This window comes from Colletotrichum truncatum (assembly GCF_014235925.2).
Source record: "Colletotrichum truncatum strain CMES1059 chromosome Unknown Contig_0001, whole genome shotgun sequence".
Taxonomy (NCBI): Eukaryota; Fungi; Ascomycota; class Sordariomycetes; order Glomerellales; family Glomerellaceae; genus Colletotrichum; species Colletotrichum truncatum.
In genome coordinates, this window is record NW_027222398.1 from 7,476,573 (window position 1) to 7,498,028 (window position 21,456).

General features: G+C 49.7%; 7 protein-coding genes across 7 annotated transcripts; 4 read left to right on the top strand and 3 right to left on the bottom strand.

Moving 5' to 3' along the window:
* Nucleotides 1–1,659: 1,659 nt before the first annotated feature.
* On the bottom strand, nucleotides 1,660–3,936 carry CTRU02_202065 (polysaccharide deacetylase; the record flags this gene model as incomplete). Its single annotated transcript, XM_036732543.1, has 1 exon — nucleotides 1,660–3,936. One exon carries the CDS (start codon nucleotides 3,934–3,936, stop codon nucleotides 1,660–1,662), a length of 2,277 nt encoding a protein of 758 aa, XP_036575793.1.
* A 4,562-nt stretch (nucleotides 3,937–8,498) lies between these two features.
* On the top strand, nucleotides 8,499–9,171 carry CTRU02_202066 (uncharacterized protein; the record flags this gene model as incomplete). The annotated part of the gene is made up of 2 exons (XM_036732542.1): nucleotides 8,499–8,710; nucleotides 8,775–9,171. The coding sequence occupies 2 exons, from the start codon at nucleotides 8,499–8,501 to the stop codon at nucleotides 9,169–9,171; spliced, it is 609 nt and encodes a 202-aa protein (XP_036575792.1).
* Nucleotides 9,172–10,642: 1,471 nt separating this feature from the next.
* CTRU02_202067 (uncharacterized protein) lies at nucleotides 10,643–11,429 on the top strand (the record flags this gene model as incomplete). The annotated part of the gene is made up of 3 exons (XM_070203974.1): nucleotides 10,643–10,826; nucleotides 10,928–11,193; nucleotides 11,253–11,429. The coding sequence occupies 3 exons, from the start codon at nucleotides 10,643–10,645 to the stop codon at nucleotides 11,427–11,429; spliced, it is 627 nt and encodes a 208-aa protein (XP_070062556.1).
* Nucleotides 11,430–12,523: 1,094 nt separating this feature from the next.
* Nucleotides 12,524–16,249, top strand: CTRU02_202068 (endonuclease exonuclease phosphatase; the record flags this gene model as incomplete). The annotated part of the gene is made up of 3 exons (XM_036732540.1): nucleotides 12,524–13,695; nucleotides 13,757–15,441; nucleotides 15,498–16,249. The coding sequence occupies 3 exons, from the start codon at nucleotides 12,524–12,526 to the stop codon at nucleotides 16,247–16,249; spliced, it is 3,609 nt and encodes a 1,202-aa protein (XP_036575790.1).
* Nucleotides 16,250–16,704: 455 nt separating this feature from the next.
* On the bottom strand, nucleotides 16,705–18,723 carry CTRU02_202069 (exocyst complex protein Exo70; the record flags this gene model as incomplete). The annotated part of the gene is made up of 2 exons (XM_070203975.1): nucleotides 16,705–18,404; nucleotides 18,513–18,723. The coding sequence occupies 2 exons, from the start codon at nucleotides 18,721–18,723 to the stop codon at nucleotides 16,705–16,707; spliced, it is 1,911 nt and encodes a 636-aa protein (XP_070062557.1).
* A 959-nt stretch (nucleotides 18,724–19,682) lies between these two features.
* On the bottom strand, nucleotides 19,683–21,294 carry CTRU02_202070 (putative class III aminotransferase; the record flags this gene model as incomplete). The annotated part of the gene is made up of 4 exons (XM_070203976.1): nucleotides 19,683–20,133; nucleotides 20,216–20,481; nucleotides 20,544–20,893; nucleotides 20,955–21,294. 4 exons carry the CDS (start codon nucleotides 21,292–21,294, stop codon nucleotides 19,683–19,685), a joined length of 1,407 nt encoding a protein of 468 aa, XP_070062558.1.
* CTRU02_202071 (uncharacterized protein) lies at nucleotides 20,901–21,246 on the top strand (the record flags this gene model as incomplete). Its single annotated transcript, XM_070203977.1, has 2 exons — nucleotides 20,901–20,904; nucleotides 21,044–21,246. The coding sequence occupies 2 exons, from the start codon at nucleotides 20,901–20,903 to the stop codon at nucleotides 21,244–21,246; spliced, it is 207 nt and encodes a 68-aa protein (XP_070062559.1).
* Nucleotides 21,295–21,456: the final 162 nt, after the last annotated feature.

A 21,456-nucleotide genomic window follows, 5' to 3' on the forward strand; every position in this document is an offset into this window, starting at 1 on the left:
GCTCTCGACCGCTCATAAGGTAGACTCCTGCTCGTATATTAATAAGGGGGTCTTCAGATGGGTTTATTCCATCCACTCTCGGAACAGGGTCAAAGATGATGTTCTTCTCCTCCGCATCATTGCCGTCCACAAGTGTCTCCAAAGACAGTAATCCCAACTCTACAATTTCTCTGTCATCGGGCCAATGTACGGTGCTGTCATTCGTCACATCACCGTTTTGAGCCACTTGAGCCAGCAGCTTGAACTCAATTGGGCCTCCCTTTAAGGTTTCTCGCACACCATCAAACAGGAATGTCGGGGCCTTGCACTTTATTTCCTCGTCGTCAATGTATTCCTCCCCCTTGACCGGAGCCCAGCGGTAGCGGACAACAGTTTCCTTGCCACTAGCTGCCACTAACCTGAAGGCATTGACACTGTAATACTTTTCCCTTCCGAAGCTTGCCGGAAAGGGTTTCGGTGCCTGGACAAAGGCAAGTGCCGCTGGATGAGTCGAGACATAACTTTCAACTGTACCGTCAACAATACTTTGGAAGAATGCACATGCTTCTTGTCCGTTGGGGGCCGGGAAGAATGGGGTTGAGTGGGATATGATGTCCGTATGAAGGCGGCGGGGCGTCTCAGCTAGCAGAAAACGCACGGCAAACCCACGTGGATTTCCATTGGGATCCGTATCCGGAAGGTTGGGCATACCGGTCGAGCTGGAGAATCTAGCAATTACAGGGGTCCTATGGTCTGAAAAGTGCTGTGCCTTCGAGAGCTGGGCAGCTGTCTGAGTTGGGTTGAATATACCCCTCAGTAAGACGCCTTTGGCATGGGCTGGTCACATATATTAGCCTTTCATGTCCTGCCAGTTTGGCGGCGCAAAATGCTACTATACCTGGCCTAAACCCGGGGTGATCACCAGATATATCGTGTAGGACATTTAACAGACTCCGGGAAAGTGCAACAATACGGCCATCTTGGGGGAGCGGCATTGTAGTGGTGGGACTGAGACGAGCAGCGTACGGAATGCTAACTAACTTGGTTGAAACCCCGTCAGTCTCACGCCCATTACTGGGTGCCTATCCTCGTTTATATACTTCGAACGCACCTGCCGCAGTATAATGGGCTGGACTCAGCTGGCATATCTGCAAGTTGCAGAACACCCTGGACGGGTCTTAGTAAGGGACTAACATCTTTGGCATAAGGGGTATCAGAGGATACAACACAGGGCGTCCAATCCTGACGATGCAAAAATGATCATATGTCAGATTTGTGAGTATTACTGATGTGAGTACTCCATTCGTCTGACTGCAAAAGAATTAGCACAGAGCACTAGTATTTTCGTGATCATTACGCAACCTCCTAGGCTGTGATGTGTTACCATCCGGGACCATTTTCCTGTAGGGCATTACTTGCGAAAGAGCATTGACTACTCACATGCTCTAACGTTTCTCGAGAGTGCAATTGTCAGGGTAATTGGCGCCGGTACTTCCTATTGCGAGCATTGTCTCGCTTACGCCTTCACAGTACGTCGTGCACTCTATTTAAGTTATTGTATTGGGTGAAGTATATTATTAGTTGTCATCTACGACAGGATTATAGACAGGTGCCACAAGAAAAAACCAAATTTCTCAACCCAGCTAACCGAACGCCATCTGCTGCCTTAATAAGGTCTACTTAGGACAGGGGTGGCGCATCAGGATCCTCCATACACTGATCAACTCTCATCAGCTGTTTACCTGTTGCTTTCGCCTTTTGAATGAATGTCCTCAGATAAGAGACGGTACTGGGATAGAGGTAATGCATCACTACCAGGCTACCACCTTTGTCCAAGTCGCGCTGAAAAGCCTCCAGCTGTTTCTCGGGTGTTTTAGACTGGGCATACAACCAATCTTCTACATCAATGTTCCAATTGACAATGTATGAATCCTTTTTGCCGGTAGCCTTGACTAGTTGTTGACGCATGCGGGCACCCTCATTGCCGAATGGAGGCCGAAAGTACTTCGTGTTCAGGTTAAACATATCCTTCACAGCTTTGATGTCCTCATCGTACTCCCAGAAGATAGCATTATCATTAGGAAGACCTTCCATTCGGGGATGCGTATAGCTGTGAAGAGCCATCTGGTGGCCCTGGGTCATCATTTCCTTGTAGATGGCACTTAGATTGGTCGAGGGATCGCGTAGGGGCGCACCGACGGTGAAAAACGTAACCTTGATGTTCTCTGACCTGATGACCTCCATGACCTCTTGTGCATACTTTGGATCGCCATCGTCGATAGCAAACGCGATTGAATTCGGCCGCTTGCAGGCAAAAACGAGATTACCAGATGGCAACTTTTCCGGAATAAAGGTTTTAGCTGGCACAGATGGAACGATCTCGATCTTGGTCAAGGTAACAGCCTCTTTAGTGTAAAAACCTTTGAAGGCTAGGCTAATAGCACGCTTGCGCACAATATTGAAGTGTGACATGGGAATGTAAATGTCGTTGCCAGTTGCATAGCGTGTGGCCTCTAGCGAGTCCCACGTCTCAGGAAATGGGGCGATGGACTCGTCGCACTGCTGATTATGTTGCTGCATAGCGACTGAGAACTTATTACTCCCACTGTAGGAAATATGAAGATAGGAGCCGTCATAGCTGGTCATGTCGGCGCACTTATCGGAGAGTTGCGTGTAGAAAGAAAAGTCGGCATCTGGTGCCTTGATGGTAACCTTGTTTTTGCCCCAGGTGAGCGCCGTATCAACATCACCGCCGTGCCAGTATCCGAGCGTATTGGATTCTTTCTTTGCGAAGTTGTCAATAACCTTGACTGAACCAGTTCCAGCTGGGGCGGGGACAGTTGTGACGGGAACGGTGGCTGACGGTTGATTCTTGATGAGGTATTCGGATGGTGTGTTTCCGCAGTAGAAAGCCATTGGCCCAAACGTCACATCCGCAGAAAGTGAGCGGAACAGAATCGATGTGATTCTTGACTTATCAATGGACGAGAACTTGGAAAATGGGATGCTGTACAAATTCTCCTTGCCATTGAATGTCCACCCGAGTTCCTTTGTAGTCTGGTAGCCAAAGCTCGAATCTTCACCGCAGGTTGGTGACGATGCTAGTTGAACTCCAAAGCTAGTACCGGCGCGGGCCTTGATACGCAGAGAAATGCCACCGTAGCCCTGGGCCTGGGCGTTGGTACAAGAAGTTTTGCTGTAAAAATAAGAGGCCTGTCCATTAGGCTTCAAAGTGACTCTGTTGTCCGAAACAGTGATCTCTTTCATAGTTCCATCATCGCTGCTGGGCTGCAGCATGGCATTGTAGTAAAGGAAGGTCAATCGTGACTGCGAGGCCCAATCGTCAATCAAGAGATTGCTGCAGCTTGACGAGGTAGGTGACGCCCTGGCAGTGGTAGTCTTGGTAGTTGACGCAGTTGACACAGTAGGGTTCGGCCCATCTCCGCATGTGAACTGGATGTTGCTAAACTGATAATTGTCGAAACTGGAGTAAGTAGACCAGACGAAAGCTGAAATGGCGTCCAGGTTGGCGCCTGTGAAGGAGGAAAGTGCTATTGAGAGCTGTTGTGTCGAGCCAGTCAGCCCAGTCACCTGGACCCAATGGCTATTATAAGCCTCATCTGCACAGGATGCCTTCGTCTGTATCTCTAACATCATGGAGGCACCCTTGGGCCCCTTGACGGTCATTGAGACCGCGGTGTAGCCCTTGGTGACGGCATTGACGCAGCCGAGAGTTTCATAGAAGTATGAAGAGCTGTCGGTCTTTGGTGTGAAGGAGAGTATTCCGCCGCTGACAGCACTCTTTGACATGGACGTGTCGTCGCTGGCCCAGGAAGAAAATTTATTGAGGCCAGAAGGAGTGGATCTCGAAAAGTCATCGATAACCATGTTGGAACATGCCGCCTGGGCAGCACCAGTGAAACCGAGAAGGTGAAGGAGTGTCTTGGTCAACGACATGATGGCAGTGTGTTGCCAAGTTGGGAATTCTATTAAAGAAAGACGCCTCTAGACTAGAAGCAGAAAAGAAAGACTATGGCAAAGCCGACAACGAAGTTGATGAAGTAAGAACCCGTTTGCTCAACAAGGGGAAGAACATTGGATATATATTCTCATAATTTAATGGCACCTTATTTAGAACTAGCGGCATCAGACAAAAGTATGGGAAGAAGTCATACCTTACCTACCTGCCTGGAGGATAATTGGTTGTAGGTGGCTCGAACATCGTACCATCCCCTCCCAGTTTAGGCCGGGATACCATATGCAATCTTGGGCGTTCGGAAATACACACAAAGTATGAAGGCGCGGCCTGATCTGGCACTTGCGCAGCCAAGAGAACGCTAAAAGTAGTCTGTCGATCTGGGCATTGAGCGTTGTCACCTCAGGTGAAGAGGTCGGTGGAGATGACTGGCCTGCCACATCGGCGAAGAGAAAGAGGGCCGGATGGACAAGTGACGACGAGGCAGGGTATTGTGGCTTTGAGCGCCTAAAGGCTTGAAAAGCAGTGACTAACATGCAGAGGACCACGTGGAAATTGGTCTGAGAAAGAGGAATTATCGTCTTTGTCCACAGCAATCAAAGTCAAGTTAGCTTCCTGAATGGCAGGACGACGAAGCTAGAGAGAAGGCAAAAAACAAAACGAAAACTTACTCAAGAAATGTATGGATGGACCAATAATGAAGGGGTCAATAAAGCCATTGTTTACTTAGTCAAAGCTTTCGAAACACAACAATTTACGTATTGAAAGAATAAAAGAAGGGTCATGGCTTCACCCCATGGTTTCTACTAGCCACAAGCGGTAACTCAACCTCTGGTGAATGAACAGAGCAGCGCGGCTGTTTCGGGATAGACGCCTGTCCACACACATATTTAGTGTGTTTCCGCAACGAAGTAGAAAACCAACCAAAAGAAACCAAAACAAAAATAGCATTGAAATTTGACTTAAATTCGACTCATTTACCTATACGTAGGGACCAAAGAATAAACCAATGCTGATTTGGTCTTCTGTTTCGCATCTACCTCCTTTTGTGTTCACGCAGAAGAAGTACCCGCAGTTACTTTTAGGGGTCCTAGCTTTCTTGGCCCACCTTGGTGAAGCAGACGATCAAAACAAGTTGCCAGCCACGTACGGAGCCATCCCCACCGCCCACATTTTCTGCTTTTAATCCCCGCCCTGGTGTGTTTTCCAGTACCTGAGGAAAGGAAGTTGAGAAGCCGTCGACTCTTGCCTTTGGGCCCAACTGGCTCTTGTAGAGAAGCACATGAATCTGGCTCTTTAGTGAACCCTAGGGACATTGTGGAGTCCCTTAGACCTAGCCACTCGATACCCTTCGTAACATGAGATGAACTCAGCGAAACCACGGGTGCTAAGGGTTTGGTGGAACTGTATAGTCGTAAGACAACTAAGCATGCTGCCCATCGACCAGTTTGTCGCGAACATGGCTGGTATTCGCTGTTGCTCTTCAAACAAACCTTGTTCGTCTATTACACAAGCAATCAGATGTCATCCTTCGGCGAAGCTGCAACACGCGAGTTGGGCCACCGCAACGCGGACCGCAGCTACGACCACGGGCAAACGGCGGCTTGACTTGGCAGCCACGAGGGGCTGGTTATGGTGGAAGCTCCCGAGGTCCTTGCAATGACCAATGGGCCCAAGAGTCACTTTAGGCAGGTTCAGCCAACAGTGGCGAAGTACTGAAGAATATCTTGGCTCGTTACTGGCCCAAGTGTCGAGGAGGACATGTTGTCTATTAGCAAAGGTGACATGGATTTACTAGTAGAGAATGGCACAGCTATTTCATGTGGACACCAACCCAGAAAGCCACGGCGCGCTCGTATTACTCCGCTCAGGTTCCCTTGTTGCATTACCTCAAAGCTTCTGATCTGTCTTTGACGGTTACCCTAGGTCATTGCGAAGCTGCAAGATGATGCCCCAAAACGAAAGATTCCCAGTAAAGCAATCCGAAGGAGCTTGGACCCAGCCGCCGAGAGTTGTGGGCAGAATCAGAAAAGAGCCATAAATAGAGCCAGTGGTGCGCCTGTTCTGGAGGCAGTGGGAGAACTCGCCCGCCGACGTTCTTCCTGCAGTCGCCTGTCAAAGTCTGAGCGATGAGCGAGCTTTGAATTAGACCTGTTTCTTAGGGGCGCACATATTGCTGTGCAGCCAAATTAGCCGTTAGTATGCCTCCCAGTTGCGCATCGGCACTGCATGGGTTCTTTGATGTGTCTGAAAAGTTCTTTGGCTTGGTCGTCATCTGACTTTTGGGCGCCTTAACTGTTGAGAAGGTACGCACTGTGAGAGGTTCCTCTGCCACAATCAAGAGATTGTGAGACTGTCGAGTGGCGTTACTAGTTAATTCCCGCTCTAATTTTAATTGTCTAAAGGACGGGGTGAGTTATCAGCATATACAGAGTGCATTGACCCCAAGGCGGTAGGAACTTTGCTGCATTAGAAGACGGAACCACAATGTCTGAATCAGGTATTCGGAATAGCTTCTAGATTACTTAGTAAGCTTAACCCTGCCATTGGAGGACCATTTATGAGTAGTTATTCTTTTGGTCATGCGATGCGTTTCATCAGATAAGCATTAAGTGCCACTGAAAACTGGCGAAGCTAAGCCGACTTCAGAACCTCTTTTTGGAGTCAGTAGTCATCCCACCACGTCACAATTGTGAGCACGATGGGCGTCAACTTGCGTGGTAGAGCTTCGACGTTAAGCCCAAGTCGCAGACTAGACTGGCCCCAGACAGTGACCAGACAACTTAAGGCAACGACTAGAAACGGGAAGCCGGATCCCCCTTTGTCATGTCCAGGACTGTTAGAAATATGAACAATGAGTTGAAGGTCGGATACGCCCTGTGCCGGTCCGGGGTAGCGAGGCGTAGAGTTGGTACAGGCAAAAGGTATTGCCTTACGTTTCACGACAATCGATCATTCACGAACAAGTAGAGCAGTCTATGTCCCAGACGACCGAAGACTGCCAGAGGAATGGGACTAAGACGTCGGGAAGAGGGCCATGAGTAGCGAAGATTCCGTCTCCGGGAAAGGCGACCGAGGCCGAATGACCAAACTTGAGTGATAGTGCGCCAACAGCAGGGCGCAAGAGGACGGCGTGGCTCAGAGCTACCAGCTGACAGGAAGACAGCATGACGAAGGCTGTCTCAATCCCAACTTATCGTCATCGGTGAGCCCATGCGCCAGGCTAGATCAGGGAACAGGCTGGTAGAGGAAGCCATGCGCCCCAGGGGAGTGAAGCACTCAATGTGGTTAACGAGGCGGCAGTGGATGTATGACATCAGCTCTCTCAACGCCGATGTGACCAAGCTGCCCCTGATTCTCAGAACACCAGCTGGGTACAGCTGGCGGTTCTACGCTAAGATGCAGGCAGCGTAGCAGCAAACCCCCAACCCACCCTCTCTCCGCGTCCTCAAGGGCGCTATTGAAGGAATTCCTCAGTTTTCACCAAAAGCAGGAGCAGCTGCAGCACTTTCTGCACCAGCCATAGGGTCAGCATTGCCACATGCACCTGTCCCCACACCACTCCTCCATCAAGTGTACACACACACACACACACACACACACACACACACACACACGAGCGCGATTAGGTACACCCTCCCCTACCAGCATACTGGCGTCGTTGGTCCACCCCCCAAGCTTTATCACGCAGTGTCGTTTAGAGACTCTTATCGTCCACCTGCCCAGTACGAGGCCGAGACGATAATGCCCGCCGAAGCCCGAGACAAGCCAGGAGATAAGCAGATTCATGGCGCTTCGTTACAGGCCTCACCCTCCCTCGTCGCATCCATCCCGACCCAACCCGCCCAGTGTGTGACTTCCTTGCTATACGTAGTTGCAGTTTTGCTTTCCTACAACTTGCCTCAAATATATCACGTATGCCGCAGCCCTCTCCCTCTGCTGCTGCTCGTCCCTCTACTCTTTGTTGACATGCAGCATTGTTCGAATACCCACCAAACTTATTTTGTACGCCTTACTTAACATCGTATTATAACTCCATTTGTTTCAAGTAGCTTTACTGAACGAACAACCTTACGCAGCCTACCTGTCGCCATCCTTGGAATTGTTCCTAGCCTGCCATCTCATCCTGGCCACCTTGCCGCTTTTTCTACAACCTCCTCGATTCCAGCTTGCCTGGTGACTCACCCGGCAACTGCCATCTTAACAGCCTGTGAACCCGCGTCAACACATACACCTTTCTTTCCTAAAGTTTATTCCCTCTGCTTTAATCTCTGTCCTCTAGACCCGACTGCCCGGGGACCGAAACGGGCATAGTCCAAGTGCTCGCTCTGCCCATTACATCGCTTATAACTACCCTCCACCCCCTTTGTCCCTTATCATAACGTCTTAACCAAACGAAAAATCGTACTTTTGCATCTCGCGCAAGGCGACTCAAACTGAGATTACTACCTGGCACCATCCGCTTCCCACACTATAAACGACGACGCTATTCCAACTCCTCTCATCCCATCCCCGGCACACTTGTTACGCAAACACTAGCAACATGGCCACCATGACTGAATCCAACGCTCAGTACGAACGAGACCTTCGGAGCGCACACCAAGACTACAAGAGGGACAAGGACTCGCAATCCAAGTGGTCGAACGGGGCTCGCCCTTCTGCTGGCTGTCGAATGGATTGGGCCACCCTGGAGGCTGTCGGTGGGACCGACCACCAGCGGGCCAAGACACGGCCTAGGGGAAAGACCAGCGAATCGTATGTGTTCTCTCGCTGAACCACTATAATATTACGTGCGTGCAGTTTCTAACCTCGGAGAAAGATCCCATCACAAGAAAACTCAGCACAATGTGACCAAATTTCGATCGCACTGGGAGCTCCCCCAGGGTCGTCTGAATTCTGCAATGCAAGCCAAGGAGCAGATCGCGGATCCACTTAGTCAGTCGCTCATGGACCTAGCCCCTTCTTATGGCGGTTGGAGAAATCTTTCCGCCTCGGAGGACTGGAAATATAGCTATGATAAGGTCGAGAGTCCAAATCGACCACTGACCCTTGAAGTTTTCATTAAAACATCGGGTCGTGAGACGGAGCGAATGGTCGAGAAGGAGTATGAGATATTGAACCAAAACGGTCAAATTCTTAAGGGTCGGAAGGCGCGCCAAAACCTCCGACAAGAACATGTGCCTTCAACTGAGGATGAGGGTTTCGAGTTAGTCTGACCAGTTGGCCTTTGTGCTATAATAAGCGACCCTCGAATGGCTCTATGATGTGACACTTGATTGTATATATTTAGCGAATCGGTTGAATTAGGCGTTGGGCGGATGGGAATGATAAGCAGCATCGTGCCGGATGGCATAGCAACATTACGAAACGATCAAGTGCTGGAACGTACAGTGGCATTTGCACGGGAATATATCAGTGAATGCGGGCATAACTATTTGTTCCCGCCTTGATCAGCATAGGTAGCATGAGCAGACTGGCGACAACGATGCTATCTCCTGGCACAGTAAGCCTCAGACCAGGCACTTAATCCATTTTCCAACGTCTTGACTCGGTGTCATACGGGCCAAACCTTTACTTTCACTGCGACGGGTCGCGGCATAGTGGTTGTACGCTAAAGCAACTCAAGCCGACCATTCTCGGTTCACGGAGCTAGCCATTTCGTTGGTTTGGAGTCGAACTGACCCAACTGTGGCCTGTGCTGGTAGTCCACTAGTCCACTAGGCAGGCGCCAAGTGGGGCCAAGTACAAAGAGAGTCGAGCAAGGAATGACTGCGCCATGCGGTTAGATCAATGGTGCCCAGGAGTATGGAGATACCCTCCGCAAAGCATTCGAAGTAAGCCTTCGTGGCTCTGCATGTAAGCTGAGGCAGTCGTACAGCTGTTGGGTCTTTAATCCCAATGAGGAATCCTGAGTATGCTGGATACTTAAGGTTGTGGCTCTCTTAGATCTGTCTCGAGAAACAATTGAGCAACGGATCTCCGCTCTTTTCTCCGTATCAACCTGTCAATACTTTAATGAGACTTGACTGCTCGAGCCTCTCTGAACCAGTACCAATTGATCGTTTATACCTTGCATTCGGCCTTTCCGCCATATGGAAGACTGCGCAACACCAAGCCTCATGTCCAGCGTGCCGGATGAGTCGCAGCTACCACCGTTGCCGCTTCCACCGACAACAGTGGCACCATTGATTTCACTTCCCCAAACAGAGACAGCGAAGGTAACGATGTCCACGGCGCAATCAGAAGCACTAATACCAGCACCAATTCCAAGACTAGCAAACTCAACATCCTCATCCTCATTAGCGGATGAGAAGAGCTCGGTAGCAGCCCGAAGCAACATTCATGTTGCAGCAAACAGCGTAGACTCGTTGACTCCTCCGCCCTATTGGAGCCCATCTGACTGGTCGGAAACGACCGTCTCACTGTGTACTCCAGGGCTACCATACTATCAAGGCTTACCCAGGCTGGACTACAAGCTTTACTCACCACCTCTATTTAATATCTCATCCGACTGCACAGTTCTCTCATCCAAGGCAGAACATCTGTCGGCAAATTTCGAAACTTTGTTGTCTTTCGTTAGGGCGCAGGCGAGCATTCCACCGAAACCTTTAATACACATCAGAGGCACCCGTGGGCGCAAGGTCGACTTTGACATCAAGCTAAATCTCATGTGATTACTACTTCTGAATGAGGCAAGCAAACGTATGCAATACACAAGATGTGTTGGGCAGGGTGAATTGGCATACCGCGGGGGGGGGGGGGGGGGGGGGGGGGGTAGTAAAACTAGACGTGATTCCTGAGGTCGGCGAACGAGAAATCGAAGAATGGTGTCATCGCTTTGTGAAAGATCCGTCAAAAATCAAGAGTTTCTGTAAGCTAAACAGAAGATCATCCTTGTGTGATTTTGAGCCGCTTCCTCGTTGACTGACTGTATAACCGAACAAGCACTTGACCGAGTGGTGGCCAACATGGACACAGTGTGGGTCGAAGGGCAATTACGCGCCCTGCTAGCATCAACTCAATACAAGGGTGTGCTTCACACATCGTTTCCAGTAACCCATACTAAGGTCGTGGTGCAGAACCAGCCTAAAACGAACAAGTTAATGACGAGTATGAAGAAATTATTCTTGGGAAAGAAAAAGTATGAGGTCGTGCAGTCGGTTTGGCCCTTTGCGTCCGCCAAAAACGGTGATGACGGGAGAAGATGTGCCGTGCAAAGCGAGGAGGCATGGTGGCGGGTGAGACTTGTGGCTCATGATCAATTTAAAGCGTTCGCTAACGTTCCTGCCTTTTCCAAGAGTGGCGCGACCCCATCAAACACGCCATCTCGCAAAAGGGACAAAAGGGCGCCTATGTGACGAACGAAGACAAGTTAGAAGCGCTGATGGAGGGCAAAGGCTGGGGTGTTTCTTCAATCGACTGGGGCAGAGACGACACGGTAGATAAGCCCGAGGAAGTCGAGTTGGATGGTTAACAGTAAAGTCAGCTTGATGAGCCCAAACATTGTTGAGCAGCAAAACCACGCATGAGTTGGTGAGGCGAAAGGATTTGGCAAGTAGAATAATTTTTTTAGACTGATAATCAGTATAACCGTTGTTATCCTTAGTTAGTGGGCCAGCAATAGCACCCTTCGAAGCCAGACCAACTTGCCACTCCGCCGCAGCTCGTATCGTATGGCAATGCGCAATGCCCCGCAGCGTGCTTCCTCCCAGGCCAGTGTGTGGCACTGCAAGCAAAGATGGCAGGTAGGCAGTGCAAATGGCAGTTTCTGCCTACATACGCAATGCCATTGTGATTTCGGAGGCCTGAATTTTCTTTCTCTTCCAGAAGTGCAGAAAATGGTTGCGTCCCCAGGCAAGGCACATAAGGTGTGACTCTTGCCAGCTATTGGACGTGTTGATCCTGACTCATATGGCAACTTATCCGCGGACAGCTTAGCATGAGTCACTGCCCCGCAATCAAGAATGCGAAGCCTTGTGCGGAGTCCGTGTGGATAAGCTGCCATTTGAGGTAACTTCATTCCCCTCGACGAGCATTGAGTGGGCTGGCTCTATGCAGGCCCTGACACATACGGTCAGAAGCGGGTCACTGTTCTCCACAATCAGCAATTCCAGCCTCAGCGGCCCGGGATGCAGAGAGTGGAACCCGAGGCATGGCACTTTGATATTCGACCTGAGTTGGCTGAATGGGCGTGTCTGTTTGCCTCAATAGGCTATGGCTGTGAGTCTTTGCTCGAGGCACTTCTAGTAACAACCCCTGCCCGTGCCCAGCATGATATTGCCGACAACACAATCGAGACTCAATATATACATGTACCTTCTTACCATAAAACCATAATCCTGCCCGCATGCTAACTTGGATTTGAACAAAAGTGTATTGGCTCGAGCTATTAGTGCCGGCTGGATTCATCTCTTGTCTACAGCCATTATCTCATCAATAACCCGGTTTGATAAGTGGGCGTGTCTCATAAAGAAGCCGTCTCTATCTATAGGCCAGCCCAGTACCCGAAATCACAGCTACCCTTAACAATTCAACTGCGGGCTCTAGCCATTTAGAGGATCGGTACCAATGGAGTTTCAAACTCCCACAAACCATGACACAGCTATTTGCCTCATCCCGCCCGATGAGCTCTGCCATTCGGTTAATCGCCTCCGATTCGACAACGACAAGGCTTACTCCAAATGGCCTCCCCACGTCAACCTCATCTACCCCTTCATAAGGTCTACTTCCAAGGACGACTTGCTACAAAATTGTAGCGCCATCGTATCATGCCTGAAAGCCCGAACAGGTAGCAGCGAGCCTGCCCCTCTCTCCATTTGCCTGGACTCTCCGGGCCTATTCTCCCACAGAAAGGGTAGCACTCTTTTTCTATGCGACAAGAATGAGGATAATGTATCTCGATTGGCTTTATTGCGAGATACCATTCTCGCCGCCATCGGGGAGACACGTTCGGGACCCTACAACATGCATATGACGATCGCCCAGTGTGAAGACACATCTCCTTCGTCCAAGCTCGAGTTTCTGCTTGAAAAGCTCCGGAGATTGCCACCGGTAGCATGGCACGCCAGTCAATTGGTTGTTCTCACCCGCAGTGCATCTGGAAAGATGAAGAAATGGGGCTTCATTGATCTGGTGTCGCCATCCCTCACTCTCTGCCAAGACACTCCCAGTCACAACCAAGATGCTATCTCAGCAGTTATTCCACAACGTACATGGCACTTCTCCCAGTCGGATTTGGTTTGGCAACCGCTTGCCCAGGCCGATCAAACTCTTGCCTACGACGTAAAGCAATCGAAAAATCTCATTGTCTCCAGTTGGAATGTACTTGCAGAGTTCAACCACCCTCCGTCCCATATTAGATATCCCTTAATTGTGGATAACCTAATCGCAGGAACTGCTCTTGCGGATATCGTGGTCCTACAGGAGGTGACAGATGATTTCCTTCTCTTCTTACTAGAGGACGAGCGTATTAGGGGTGTTTATTCGTATGTATCCGAAGGGCCACCAGACCACCCTGTGGCTGGCCCCTTGCCTAACATACTTAATACTGTTGTGCTCAGCAAGTATGTTTTTTCGTGGAGATACCTGCCCTCGAAGCGGCAGCATAAAGGATCATGTGTTCTCGAGTTTGAAGGGCTGGGACACTGCAAGACGCAGGAATCAGGCCTTCTACCGCTGATACTAGCAACCTGCCACCTCAGCCAAGGGCTAACAGACGGCGCTGTAGTTGCCAAAGAAAAGTAATATTGACGCCCATATACTCGGCATGCGGAAATGAACTAGATGCTAATGGCCTCGCAGGGAACTCCAACGGATTCTTGGATACTTGAAAGAAAACCATGCCGAGAATCAATGGATCGTCGCAGGAGACTTTAACATTGCCACGTCTTCGTACACTATTGACACAGCCATTAGGCGGGGAGCTATTACAGCAAAAACGGAGAACATACTTCACAGCATCGAGGCAACGCTAGCGGAGGCTAATCTCCTAGACGCCTGGATGGTTTCCCGTGTTGAGGCCGGTGTAAGTGATAATATTAGGGGCAGTGTCAATGGCATCTTTGAAGGTGAACAAGGTGCCACATTCGACCCAACAGAAAACCCTCACGCCGCCAAGATGGTTGGAAGTGGCCTGAACAACCGGCCACAGAGATATGACCGTATTTTGGTCAAGAGCGGGGGCCCCCTTCAAATCTCTCGGTTTAACATGTTTGGGTTCTTGACAGACGAAGGCGAAAGGACAGGAGAGCCTCTTTACGCCAGCGATCATTGGGGGATTCGTTGCCTTCTGGAACACCATTCGCAAAAAGATGACCTTGCTACCCATGCCCGTGTAATACCCGTCGAAATTCAACGGGCGCCAGCTTCCTTATCGGATACTGCAGCACTGAGACACTGTTTGGACAATCTTGATGTCATTCCGACAAGTCAAGACGAGTCCCTCCGGAAACTGGCTCTAGAATTTCTGCAGCAAATTCTCCTGGAAGATGATCAGCCGAGTATGGAACGAACTCGTGGTCAACCCACCATTGTGCTAGTGCCTGTCGGATCATATGCGCTTGGCGTCTGGTCGAAGTCATCCGACATCGATTGCCTATGCATTGGATCCATCAGTTCCAAAGTCTTCTTCACACTCGCTAGGCAGCGCTTGAAGAAATCAGCCAGACCCGACATACGAATTTTGAGGAAAGTCAAGGCAAAGACCGGAACCATGCTCGAGATGGAAGTCTTGGGGCTTAGATGCGATCTGCAGTATTGTCAGGCTGTTAACGTAGCCAGCCAGTGGCCAGATCTCCTAAAACGACCCTCATCAGACCCGGCTTTTAGCCTACCAACGCAGACACTGTTGAAACTGAAACCGGCGAGGGATTTATTCTATCTTCTGAGGTCCGTCCCTGACCTCGCTCAATTCCGCATTTGTTACCAAGTCATAAAGGCATGGGCTAAGGCACGAGGAATCTATGCGGCCAAGTTTGGGTATTTTGGTGGTATTCACTTGTCCGTAATGCTAGTGAGGGTATGCAAGATGCTATTGCATGGCGGTGGTGTGGTGTCTACCCCTGATATTATCGTTACCTTTTTCAACCATTACTCGCGATTCGACTGGAGGAACGATATTGTCTTCGATCCCTACTTCCACAAACAGCTAAGATACCATCGAACACAGCGAGAAGCCATGTGTCTTCTAGGCTGGCACTCTCCGACACTTAACACTGCCCTAATCGCGTCTATACCGACCGTTGATATAATCTCAACGGAATTTCACCAAGCCAACGCGCAGCTCACACAAGAAGGCACAACTTGGAAAGATTTGCTTTCAGCGCCAGCCAACACTTCAAAAACAAACTTGACTGCAGGCGCGGCAAATTTCTTGACCTCATATCGGTCGTTCGTCAGCCTAAGAATCCATTACTGGGGAGGGTCACTAGAACGCGGAAGCCGACTTGTCGGCTGGCTTGAGTCCCGCTGCGCATCGCTTTTAGTTGGTAAGCTCTGACTGTACTATCAATGGCGTAGAAAAACCAGACTAATTTGAAATCAGATATCAGTAGAAAGGTGCCAGAGCTAGCACCGAGGATCTGGCCTGCGAGATTCGTCGAAGCAGCTACTCATAGTTCACAGACTGATCAAAACGATTATCAAGGTGCATATCTTGTCGGCCTAGAATGGACAAGCCCGGACAAGAAACCAGGACAAGATCTCTTGGAAGTTGCACACAGTAATCTGCATACCGTGTTGCAACAGTTCGAGCAACATATACACTCCGACGAGAAATACTATGATCCAAATACAGCGTGGTTTAGTGCAACTGTTGTGAGAGCTAGCGAGCTGAATGATCTCATGCTGGACGATCGAGAATGGGGCCAATACGTGGATGGTGATGATGACTCGGACACAGAAGAGGAGGACGAGGAGGACAAGGACGGAGATCCAGAAGACGAAAGAAATTTGGGCTTGCCCACAGCCAAAGCGAGAAAGAAAGGGCGGTCGGCAAAGCAATCACATTCAGGAGTGCCTGTTCCCAAACCTGAGGGAGCAGAGAAACTTCGGACGGCGTTGGATGTGCTTAACCGACTACGATGGGATCCAAATATCGACGGCCATGATTTTCTTATTGGATATGAAGACCGATTTCTGGGACCGCAGGAAAAAGCTCTAGCCGAGTGGAAGAGTGAGCAGACACACGAGGAGTTTATTCCCCAGCACAGGATTCTCTGGTTCAAGCGGCGAAGTGATAATACCATTGTGTGGCATAGATCTGAGCGCATCGACCTTTTATTTAGGAAGCCATGAAAAGTGCGAAAGGAGTTAGACAGATAGAATTTATTTCGATGTTGACGGCTGGTTGACTTGAAGTGTTTTAGGTTCTGTTATAGCCAGAGCTAGTGATCGAGATGCGTTTCGCGAAGTAACCGTATCTGGCAGTCATCGTGCCTCAGAGCACCTAATTGTTCCAAGAGAGTTTTCCTCCAATTCCGAAAGCTGCCGAACACCGAGATATAAATAAGTTGGACTACGCTGACCACTCTCCATGCATATCGACTTCTGCAGTAATATTGATGCTTGTACCCCTGCCCGCCTGAATTTGAATTGAAACCTTGGCGCAAGTGCATGCTGAATAAATATGAGTCGCCAAATCATGACTTGGTATCCCACGACCAGAACGCCCTGCCCATTTTTAAAAAGCAAATCCATACCGAACCCATCCCAGAACTGCATCACTCTTACAACAACGTGGGCTTCTTCCTTCAGTAAAGGGTCATGAATACGGCGGCTATCCCGGCCTTGTCGTACTTAACGTGTTTTCCCTTACCCTTGTCAACCTCGTGATATCGATCCCAAAATCGGTTATACAAGGGCTCAAGCATTTGCTGAATGTCCCGAGCAAACATTTGACGAACTTCTCTCTCCATGTTGTAGGTCTTATGACGACTGACCATTTCGTCGAACGAAGCGTTGAATGCCTGAAACTTGCCCTTAATGTTGTCCTTGTCCCTACTACTGAGGCCTTTGAGAATGGAGGCCGAGTCGGCCTGGCCGGATGTCGGTCGCTGCTTGCTAGTGTGGATAACATCGAACAAGTGAGTCGATACCTCCTTACAATCCATTGTGTACATGGCAGTTGCCTTTTTTCGCCATTGATCCAACATGGCCATCCGTTGCTCGAGAAGAGGAGCAAGATCCGAGTCGCGAATCATGCGTTCAACTATGACAACACTATTAGCCAAGAAAACGCCGATAACAGCTCGGCCTTTGAGAACCATCTTGGCCTTCTGGTCTAGAGAGGAAAGCAGCATATCAACTGTATCAGTGCAGTAATGCGCAAATATTTCCTTGCCATCAGCACCAATATCAAAAGAAGCCAGGCTTGGAATGGCATCAGTTGAGCGCCCATCGACAGCAGTATTCGATTTCCAACCCCCATCGCCCAGAGAGAACATGATGCTTGAGATAGGCCGTAAGAATTCAACCATGGTTTGCAGACGCTGCATGGTTTCGGACACAATTGGTACCGGCGCACCATCTTGGGGAAGGGTCTGCATATTCGCTACTCTTCGCCTTGTGTCGTCCAACAACTCTCCGAGAGAGAGCTTCGCCGTCTCACGAACGGGGCGTAGAGCAGCAGCGAGCGATGACTTAAGCTCCCCAGTACGCGTTTCTAGGTTACTTGATAAGCCAGACATGATTTCGGTGATTTCGTACGCAAGATAGCAATCTGTGTGGAGATGACTTTTTATATGACCATTTAGCTCCCGCAAAGTCCGAGCCAATTCGGCCATGGCAGCCTGGCAAGTGGCCTGAAATAGGGGCCCCCAATCGTCGCGAGTGAATATGCTACATATGTTGTCGTATTCTGCCAGAAACAGTCCCTCCATGGCCTGAGCATAGGTGCCTATGCCGTTGGTTCCGGCACGGTAGATCGCATCGGGATTCTTTTTCTTTGTTGTATTGACGCTGGCTGCAGCCAGGTTGGCCAATGTCGTTGAAAGGTAAGGTCCACGTATCTCGGCGTATATCTTAGCGGTAGAGGAGTCCTGGGGGGTAGCAGCACCGCCGTTCTGCCGGTGGTTGTTGGCGACGTAAGAATTAACAAGACCAAGACGCGCGACCTTATCTTGTGACAAAACGGGAAATGGCATGTCCTTTGTGATATAGTGGAGCGGTTCTACCGACCGGGGAGTTTCGCCTCGAAGGAGCTTGTCAAAATGACCTTCGAGTTGTGAATTGCCCGATTTAATCAACCGCACAAGCTCCGACATGGTTTGTTGATTCGCACGCAGGTTCGAAGCTTGCATGTCGGCAAGAGATTTAGTCAGACGCTTGATGGAGGCAAGGTAGTTGGACAAGCCGGCCTGGTCTGGGCCAGCGCGAATGATCTGCTCCTCGTCGTTTTTACTGTCCGCAGGTTGCCGTAGCCGGTCGATGGCAGCAAGAACGGCGTCGATATCTATTGGCGAGGTTGAGTTAGCTACCATCTCCGTTTGCCTTATAGTATTCCTTCTAGGTAGTAGAGGGAGAAACTCAAGATCACCAACAGCCATGACATCGAACGTACTGTTTCCCAGTATCTGAAGCTTCTTGGTCTCTCCGCTAAGGGGGCCAGCCACATCCCGCACGCTCTTGCCTGTGGACTCCAGCCTTCCCATGCATGCTTGAATCTTTTTGGTTAATTGAGCAGTTTTCTCCAGTCGCGAATTAAGAACGTCGACCTCAGCGCGAGCCTCCTCATCGGCAGCATGCCGACTGCTCGTAGGCCCGACGGACATGATGACCGTCAGTATCTGAAGCGGAAACACTCTAATGCAGTGGGCTTTATCGACCGGGGGTGTGGATTAGAGAAGTTCGTCTCGCCTCGTATTTAGCCCGGCGAGGACATGAGGGAGGGAGACGCGGGCCAGACAGTGTCGGGGGCACGTTGACGTTGTTTCTGTCACGATAGGCAGAGAGAAATCGGGGTCGCTTAGTGTGGGATGCGCGTTCTTGAATAAGCTTCTGTAAAGTATTTGGAGTACACTTTAGCAGGCTTAAGAAAGTCCAGACGAATGGGGCAAGTACAAATGCGCTATGGTCAGGCCACAGTCTGTGAGATGCTGGGTGGAAAGTATGGTCAGTGGATGAACGGGGATGACAAGTATGATGGTGGGCGCCCTTAGTCAGTGCATTAATTATGCAGATTGGCGGGTTGGAATAGATTTTCCTATATCAGTACCGCGGACAGAGGCATTCTTACCTCCACTAAACTGCACAAAACTGTATAACGCATTTGTATTACCACCGCCTTTTGTTTGCGAGAACACTTTGGCTGGCTACATCACTTTAATGAACCGCTTGAAGAAAACTTGTATTGCCGCTTAGCCTTTCTTTCAAACTTGTATCTAACTTGGAAATAAGACCTTTCTAGCATTTACAGCACCTACCACATTAGGTGTCTTCAATTCGCATAACCGTCCATATCACCAAACCCAGGCTTTTTACAACTTCGGACCTTGATTCATGCTCTTTGTGCTATGTTGCCTACCATTTGCATCCAAACTCTATGCCTCCAGGAAAAAAAGCATCTCATCAACTCGGCCAATTGCGACTCCATAGCAAGGTACCAGGTTCAACAAGTTAGACCAATGGTACTTAATGTATCTTCCCATCCTATCTCAGCCCAACTTCGTGTACGTTGAAATCATCCGATCCCTAGGAACGACTTCTCCGGTGCCTACCTGTAATCAATACTTTACATCAACCTCGAAAAAAAGTCCTCAACGAGTCTCGTAACCGTCTCAGCGATGAATACCACGTCATCCTTTGTCACTGTGTAGGGCGGCGCTATAATAATGTGGTCTCCAAGGACGCCATCCGCCGTTCCCGACCCCGGATATACTACAATTCCATACGCCTCTGTCAGCCCCAGCTCATTCATAGACGCAGCAATTCTCGCCTCACTGGGCCATGGCTGTTTGCTTTCTCTGTCATGGACAAATTCAATACCCCAAAACAGCCCTTTGCCGCGGATGTCTCCAACACAGGGGTGGTCTTTGAGATGTTTGTTCAAAAGACTGGACAATAATTGGCCCATGCTTTTTACATTGTCAAGAAGACTATCCCTTTTGATAATACGCTGAACTTCGAGAGCAGCTGCACAGGCAACTGGGTGGCCTTGGTACGTGTGCCCGTGAACGAAGACACTGCTTTCATTAACATCGTATTTTTTCATGCCTCCAAGTGCAGCGCCCAGAAAATGACCAAGATACTAGGATCAAAACTTACCTGGATCCATTTTCTAGCACTTCGCAGACCCTTTTGTTTATGAGAACACCAGAAATCGGTTGATAGCCCCCAGCCAAACCTTTACCTATGGTTTGGATATCGGGGACGACGCCTTCGGCTTCCCACGCATGCAGAGTTCCGCTACGACCCATGCCGCTCATGACTTCGTCCATGATGAGTAGCGCGCCGTATCGGTCACAGACAGATTTTATCGCCTGGAAGTATCCAGGCACCGCAGGAACACACCCTAGAGCCTGCGCATGAGTCTATAGGTCAGCAACATTACCAACAATGCCAAAACTGTGTAAATGCTCAATTGTCATCTTACTGCTCCCACAATCGGCTCCGCCACGAATGCGCACACTCTCTCGGGTCCAAGCCGAATGAATTCATCATCAAGCTCCTTGGCAAGTCTTGTCACATAAGATTTGTCGGACTCTCCCATTTTCTTTTCCCTAAATGCAAAACAGGGGGAAACATGAGAAACGATGTTGCTGAGGAGCATGGGCGTGAAATTAGCTCGACGGGCCACATGGCCTCCCACAGACAATGCGCCTAAGGTTGTTCCGTGATACGACCTTTGACGGGAAATAAAAATATGTCTTTGAGACTGTGCTGGTTCCTTCTCCAAAAAGTACTGTCTTGCGAGTTTCATGGCTGCCTCCATAGCCTCGGATCCTGAGCCATGAGTAAGTCACATTACATTGATTGTTGGCCTTGCTCACGTTCTGGAACGTACCGCTACTGAGGAGGTAGGCTCGGGACATATGGCCTTGGGTAGAATTGACCAAGAGTTGGCAGAGCTGTTCGCACACTGACGTTGTAAAGAAGGTCGACGGGCTGTAGGCGAGGCTATTGAGCTGCCGTATCATGGCATCTGCAACTCTCCTGTCTCCATGACCAAGGCAAGCTACAGCAGCGCCTCCGGAAGCATCGAATATCTTTCTACCGCCTTCAACGACGTAACAGTTGCCTTCGCTGCCCACGGTGCGAGCGAACTGACTCTTGAGGTCACGGTGAAGCACGGCTGATTTGCTGGCATCCATGTACTCGTTGGGATTAAGAGGTATGAGGACCATTGCAAGCCGGAGATTTGCGGCAGTAGCTAGTTGACTGGCGGGAACGCGAGACAAGCTCTAATTTAATATATTCAGAAAACGGAAAATTGAAGCGGAAACGGATTGTCAACTCAGCAAGCAGGCACTTTTCAACAACGGGTGTTGTCGGCTGTTCAGCGGAGA